This window comes from Pterocles gutturalis, unplaced genomic scaffold (assembly GCF_000699245.1).
Source record: "Pterocles gutturalis isolate BGI_N339 unplaced genomic scaffold, ASM69924v1 scaffold42800, whole genome shotgun sequence".
Lineage (NCBI taxonomy): Eukaryota > Metazoa > Chordata > Aves > Pterocliformes > Pteroclidae > Pterocles > Pterocles gutturalis.
This window is the reverse complement of record NW_010144991.1, coordinates 1-7,938: the sequence shown is the minus strand read 5'-3', so window position 1 is coordinate 7,938 and position 7,938 is coordinate 1. Positions and strand designations below refer to the sequence as shown.

Genomic DNA, 7,938 nt, shown 5'->3' with positions numbered 1-7,938 from the left:
CTGAACCGCACACACTCCCCATGTGAAAGTTTATCAATCCTTTGGGAGGCTACTTAGCCCTAAGTGTCTCTTGTTTAACTTGGCTATTTCAATAGCTAACCCCCTTTCCTAACTTGGCTCTCATCTACAGATATCACACCTCCAAACAGTTGATCTTTTTCTGACTAACTTGTCTCTTTTTTTTTTTTTCCCCCCTTCCACACTGGCTAAATGTTTTTGATCAGAAGCAGTATACACCACAGCAGAGGTACCACACTTCTGAGGCTACAAATAAATGCCGAATATTAGATGCAGTTGTAACCACATGGCTGAGGCCCAGCTAAAAGTCACCTTTATTACATTAAAGGTTTGTTCATTTAAATTATTTATAACTGATCCAAAGAAAGTCCTACAAACATTCCTCTGTTTTTCTGTGAGACTGTGATAGGCACTGCAATGTGGAAAAGACAAGGAGTGATTTAGGTAGATAGTAACTCAACAGGCTTTGTTTTTCAGGCCATACACTTTTCTAGTATGCATTAAAAAGTAATCTCTCCCATCAACATCATCAATCTTCATACTTCGCATGGGTTTGTCCCGTATATTATTCTATCCCCAAGCTCTACAAAGTAAGCTAGAGTTTGGAACTGTCCAATATAAGTCACCGTTTCAGATAATAATAACTATCATCAGCTATTAGAGAGCTTTTGAAAGTTAGAAACTTATTCTTTCCCAGACCAAGGCAGAAAAAATAAAATGTTTTCATCTCTGACTGTTTTCACCCCACCCTGATAGCAATCAAGGAAACAAGCTGGCAATGTTTGATTTCTTTTTATACTAGAACTGAAACCTACCCCACGTTTCTAAAGGTCCAAGTTACACATAGATTTTTGCACAAAGCTTCTCAAAGCTAAGCAACAAAATCTAAAAAATTCCGATGTGCAAAGTACACAATAGGCACTCCTGTGCACTACCTGCAAGTTACACCTCCCAACTACACCATGGTGATAACATCTGAAACTCTGAATTCATCAGGTGCAATACTGTGTATCGGTACACAGCTGATCAAAGCAGAGGTGTTTGAGGAAAATCTCCGTATGGAAGAAAGCAATGTAAATGAAGCAGCATTCTCCCTTTTGTGATCTTGCTTTACACCACTCAGGCAAACTAACAGCAGGTCCAAGCCATAAACTGGTATCTTCAGTGTGGCACTGGGATGGCAATGTCATCCCATTCGTTGATGTCACTTAGCATTATTATTTTCAGTCCAGAATAAATCAAAGACCTGATTATTCGTGGACATGAAAACATGTATGGCCCAATCGCAAGACTAAATGTCAAGGAATTCAGGCCAAACCTTTGCTGCAGTGTTACATTCTGACAACACAATAAAATCTTACCATTATTTATTTGTACTGAAATGTACTTGAATTGGGTGCTATAAGATACAAGGATTTTCCCTTGCAAAATCTTGAAGCTGGAGAGATTAGATGGGGTTTTTTTGATGGATTTAATGTTCTTTACTTGAGCTTTCTAATAGGCTGTGATACTCTTGACACCAGCCAGTTGTTAAGTCTTGTTGACATACTTCTAACTAGTCTGAAGTATTACAAAACACCATCCTCTACAGAACAAGTAATTTTTTTTTTTTTTTTAATTACCTGAAGACATTCCTAGGCTCTAGGGCACAGAAAATATTCTGGATGCAGGTATAGCTGTTGTATCACTTCCATTTTTTTGCAAGTTTTGAACTTCATTATGAATATAATAATTATTAGTATTTCTCATGAAGAAACAGGCTTATAAGAAAGTTTACTCTTGGGATGGGTGCCGCTCTCAAGCTTCTGGGGAGCAGAAAATATTCAGAAGGAAAGATAGCAAGCACAGCAAGCAAGAAAATTCAGCAGAGGGACAGAAAGGGGAGGAGAATGGGCAGAGCGGAGAGCAAGGCTGAGATGAAAGCAGAGCAAAAGCCATTGGCAAGAGCAAACAAGTTCAGAGCAGTGAATTAAGGTGTCAGGAGGATGGCAAAGGTCCTCGCAGCTGCTGCTATTGTTCAACAACTGAAGGATCCTGCTCTGCAGAAAAACTAGGAGCTGGTGGGCCACAATTTACACTTTTGCCCTCAGTTGGCTTCTCTGGGGAGCGTCCCAAAGGCTCTGCATTTCCACAAACTGCACACCCAAGCCCCTGCTCCAGCTTCTGCTGCTGGCAGTGCCAGGCAGAGAGGCAGCTCCAGCGTCCCGTCTCTGACACGCAAGACCCGAGTACCCCTTTGGCTTTTACCTGTCTACTCCACTCACCTTTAATGGGTAGGGAATTCAATTTAATTTGAAATTAATTTCAAGAGAGAACCCTACATAACAGCTGTCATCCACATTTTCAGAATAATTTCTGTTGATTAGAGGAAGGATTCTACCTCATTGCCAAAGCTTATATTTCATTTGTGAGTCTTTCTATTTCTTTTATATTTTGCAGTTGTTTAATGAATCACTACCATATCTTTTTTTTTTTTAAAGGAGTTTAGAGCATTTTTCAGCATAGCATTTTTAATTACTACTAGCACCAATCAAATACCTTCTGTCAAAGTCTTTTTTGACAAACAACAATTTACACGAAAAAATCTAATTTTTGCAAAAATGAGAAAATGCTTTGTTTTCCCACATCTTTCAGCAAAATTAAAAAACAAACCACTCTCCAAGAAGCCTCTTTCATTCTTAAGAAAAAAAAAAAAAAAAAAAAGAAAATTTAAAAATTAATTATTTTGGAGAAAGCAGGAAAATAATCTCTAGACTAAGTGATCCGACATGCAAAATTTCCCCAAATGCTCGGGATGATTTTTATCTAAATTACAAGCCTTGGCATCTTTTAGCTCATCAGAATACCAGACAGTTTTGAGGAAAAATTAAGCTTCACAAGAAACATGAAGAGTACCTGATTCCTCAGAGGTATAATGGAAAATGTGTAGTAGCAGTATTAGCAGAAAATGGAGGCCAATAAGCCTTCTGGGGATTTCTTTGAGTAAGCACATTTTAGTGAAGTTTAAATACAAGTAAACTCAAGTGCAATGTGATTCATTAACCTCAAATTTAACTGAACAGCTCTCAAACAATCATGTCAAGAAATAACTGAATGAGTGGTAAGTGTAGGTATACATTTCTGTAGATAGAAAACTTGGAAAAAATGCTTTTGCAAATTCTAATACTGCTGCAAATACATGGCTGCAAAGGAATAATATTGGGACATCATAGAAAATTTTTTAGCTAGCAGACACAGTGAAATTGTAGATGTAGAGCCAAAAGTAAAGAAAATAAAACAGAAAATAAATAAAGCATGCTCTTCATGCATCTGACCCAAAAACAAAAATAATCAAAAATGAAGACAAAAAAATACATGAACCAAAATATGTAAGTAGTGTCTAAAGCCAGCTCTGATATTCACAGATTATCAAGGATAAACTTCAATATGTGAAGGGCAGAACACTTTCTGCCACCGCATTAATTCTTGGTGTCATGTTTACCATTAGAATCCATTTGGCTCCTTATTATACAAATGGACAGGTTTTAAATCTATGGCAGGTATAGCAATTTAAATACATCAGAAAGACATAATGTGTGGCATAACAGCTTTACTGAGATAAACTCTGATGAGGCCACAGAGAAGGCCAACTAGGATGTGAGCTGACTCCCTATCAGCATGTTTTTCTGTGTCATATAACTCCCTAACACTACTATGTTATAGAAGTTCTGCTTTTTTAAATCTGAACTGTTCTGTATCTTTGGTTCATAAAATACAAGAAGGGAAGGAAAACACATATCCAATACATGCAAAATGTCAATTAAAAACAAAAGGGCCTAATAAGAATAATAAAAATAGAAGATGTAATGCCCCAGAAGTCTCTCTTTCCATTTGTTTTAGTTTGATAGAGTGAAAACTATGAAAACTACATCTGGCATAGAAAAGCAATAAAACCTGCTGGTGTTTGCCATTACAGAGCACCTACCACAAACTGAGCTAACTTGTGTGATTTCAAAGAAGATGCATATGGGGGAAAACAGCAGCAGTACATGTAGAAAAGAAACAAAACTCAAATTAGAAAGGGGGGAGGGCAGGAGAAAAGGAAAGAAGCTGGCAGTTACAGGGATGTTGTACTTTGTTCTAATAATACAACATCCTCAGAGTACTCAATAACGTCACACTCTGAAGACTCTAAAAAAACACATTGTTTGAATGTCTTAAACAGAATAGCCTAATTTTAGACAAACAAGTTGAGATGCAAATGCTGAAGTGCATCCCTTGATTTTCCGAAGTGCAGTTCCTTGTGACAACTGCCGGAGCCGCAGGGTGCTGAGCCCTCCAAAGGAGAAGCTGCTGCTACCACATCTCTGACTTAGCACTCAGTCATGGCTTCTCCTTTCCTTGAGAAAAAGGATTTTGACTAAGCGTGCTTGTTGAAACTTAAATTACCAGCTGCAGCAATATAAAAGTGGGGTTTTTTTCAGTCAAGGACCCATTTCAATCTTCCAGTTATTTAACCACTAAAAAAAGATCATGCCATGCCCCAGCGGCAGACAAAGTGCTGCCTATGGAGTTCTACAGCATGGCTCAAAGCTGTTATAATAATGCTTGGAACTTAGATACCACTTTTCATCTTCAAAGCAGTTTACAAACATTAACTAATTAATCCGCACAACATCCCCGAGGCCCACTTGGATCAAAAACGGGGTACTGCATGCTGGGACCTGAATCCTCCGTGGGCCCTAACTCCAAATTAAAGATGAGCAATCTGCTCCTTTTTTTTTTTTTTTAAATAGACTCCTGATATGTTGCCAATGCAGCCCTCTGTTGGGCAACATTTGGATGCCCCCAGCTTTAATCTCTATTAAAGTATCATGCCCCAGTCTGCCTTTGTTAATTTTGGATGTCTTGGAATCTATTAAACGTGGCACAGTTTCTTGAGCTTTTAACAAAGCTTTAGCTTTGAAAATGCATCTTCTTTTGTCTTCATTCTAGCTGGCTTCCATGCAAAGATCTTTTAGATGAGATAGATACTGAGTTTTCCGTTGTTGTTGATGCATTAGCCTTAACTATTAACATATTCAGCATGATTTTCTAATATTTAACATTGTTTTTGCAGCGGCACATAACTGTTGCTCTTTACAAAACCTAAGAGCTAGCTCCTCCTCCGATGTAAACTGGACTGCCAGTTTACAACAGCCCAGGAACTGACCCAAGAAGTTTAGCAGGGAGTTGGCTGCCACTATGACATTGTGTCAGACTGAGTCAGGAGACTGGCTGCATCCACCTCCAAATAGGAACATTAGCATTTAAAATAAACAGAACGACACTGTAAACCAGCAACACGAAAATAAGCATCTGCAAAAGGATCTTGGGGGATGACATCAACAGACAAAAGAGTGTCTGCTCCCAGTGTGAAACCAACACCAAAACAGCAGTGGAATGCTCTTAAACTAATTATTGCAGTGCTGGACTTGGGAATGGAAAATACTACAAAAAGGTAGTACACTGAAGCACTGTTACGGAGCATGAAAGGATTCATAGTCTATCTTGGAAAGTAAAGCCATTTGTGTTCCCCTACTGAATGAAGATGCCAGCTTTCTGGTAAAAAGCCTAAACTAAAATAGTACCTAAAAGATTCTGGGTGGAAAATAGTTGACCAAACCTCAAATATGCTGGAACTTCAGCATCTGCACACAAATCCGAATCTCCCTCTTCTTTGTACAGATTTAAATGTATAATTAAATCCACTGACTTAGCTGGTGGTTTTCCAAAACAAAGTGGATGTTGGATTAGACCCTGGCTGTAAGGATTTGTATCTATATGCATTCATATTTTGATTTCCAGTTTCCTCAAATGTTTGGGGAACGGTGACATTTAATTAAGGAACTAAGGGAGGACTGTTTCTTTGGGTTTCTATCATAAACCATTTAAAACTTTACTGTACCTGTAGTGTCGGGAAATCTCTTCTTCCACCTGGGTGGTAAAGTCACATTTGGTACATGAGTGTTCTTTGTTCTCCTTGAGCGTCAGCGGTCCCTCTGCCCCTGGCAGGGCGTTTGTTTCTGGTTTGACATCAGATGCTTGGGCTTCGTGTGCATTCTCATAGTGGAGCAGGAGAACGTCCACGTCGGGAGTGGAGAATGAGCACTGATGGCACTGGTGTTTGACTCTAGAACTTCCTGTCACCCCTGGAGACAGGTGCAAAAGCAAGAGAGCACAGTGGGAACAATTACTTTTTCTGCAAGCAAATGGATAAGTAATTTCTCCAAGGTGCTTTTCTGGGCTGCAGAGGCCTCGGGGACAGAACTGACAGTGCTTAATGGTACATTTATGAATGTTGTGTAGCTGCTGATAGTGACGGAGAAGCGGACCCACCACTATTACATCTGGGCCATGGCTCTTTGAGTACCTAAAGTCACAGAACTGACAGTTGTAGCTTGTCACCATGCTGTCCTCTGCTCCTTTGCTAGTCAAGTCTTTCTTTTTGGCCACACTCGCACCCTTTTCTGTCTTTGTCACTAACTCCCCATCTGCATTTTTGGCTAGATCATTCTGGTTAATGACAGATCCCCTAGAAAGCTTATCATTCAGATCTGGGTGAAGGCTTCCTGCCTGGCTTCCCCCATGCTGCTTGCTGTAATGTTCTAATAGTTTCAATGAGCTGGACGATTCACAGCTGAAACTGCAAAATTTACACCAGTAGTAACTGGTTGTATCGGTACCATTTTGTCTAGAGGAATCTATTGGCTTGATGGGCACCGAATATCCAACTGGTGTATCATCTCCTGCTTTTACAGTGATTCTGTCTTGCCACTTCCCCAAGTCTCCAGAATCACATGGTCGAAGAGTAGGACTGGATTTATTGGAGTTTTTCTCTGAAGCTTTACCAGAATCAGAGGAGGGAAGGGCTGCTTTCATTTTGTTTGGGTGAGTCTGTAAGAAGTGTTGTTCTAGTTCAGTGGAGGAGTTGCCCATGTAGGTGAAATTGCAGAATTTGCAGCGGAAGTACTTGGTGTTGCCTTGGCAATCTGGAGTTTTCCGCCCAATTCCAATAAAGGTTCCACCTAAAGTAACCTGTAAATAAAGAATAAGGTTATTTTAGCTCCACTCTAGATTTATTCAAACAGCAAGGAAGTCGGGGGGGGGGAAAGATAAATAGAGAGCAATTAATTCATAGGAGTCTTTCATTAACCATCACCACCGTTTTCATCTGTACTAATGTAGTAAGATACCATACACATACCCTCACATATTTAGAATTTGTTGCTGAGGATTTTGAAATGTTTCACACAGCTGAATATATATTCCATATGAATAATATATTTATTTGAGGAAACAGAGGCACACGTATACAACATGATCTTAACTCAGGTTTTCTGATAGAACTATTCCTTCCTTCACTACATCACTAAATCATGTAATTGACAGAAGATCCAATAATCACTTCCCATATCCCTGAACCCTTTGAGACTTTGAGACTTTGCTTGGAGTCTATACCAGGTGTGGAACAGAAGAATAGGCCCTCAGTCTTTTTCTTTCTATACACTTAAATGTTTTACTCATATTCATGCTTAACAGTCTAAGAGAATTGCTTTCTACATATGAGCAAACAAAAATTAAATTTGAAATAATTAATTCAGTATGCTGGGTGGGAGTATGACCAGTTCTTATAAAGACCAGTCCTACAGGAGTATCCAGTATCCACCATGATGCCTTTTAACACAGCCACAGTGGCTGATGTCTCAAACGCAAGGCGGTTTTCTCAAAGATTACTCAGTGCAGACATTCTCCAAGGAAATCTTCGGTTCCTCTCATGAACAGAGCTCAATTTAGTAAAACAAGGCTGGAAAAACTATAGGAGAAAAACGGCATGTGGCAAAGGAACCTACCACACCCAAGTTAATGACATCACCAATTAAAAAAAAAAAAAAAAAAAAA

At 39.2% G+C, this 7,938-nt stretch overlaps 1 protein-coding gene across 1 annotated transcript in view; it reads right to left on the bottom strand.

The window, feature by feature from the left end:
* Positions 1-7,080, bottom strand: part of LOC104470363 (zinc finger transcription factor Trps1-like) — a gene marked incomplete at its 5' end in the record, with an annotated part of 10,049 nt that extends 2,969 nt beyond the window's left edge. The window contains one exon of the mRNA XM_010085248.1: positions 5,945-7,080. Coding sequence (XP_010083550.1) covers positions 5,945-7,080 — 1,136 coding nt within the window. The remainder of the gene's footprint in view (positions 1-5,944) is intronic.
* Positions 7,081-7,938: the final 858 nt, after the last annotated feature.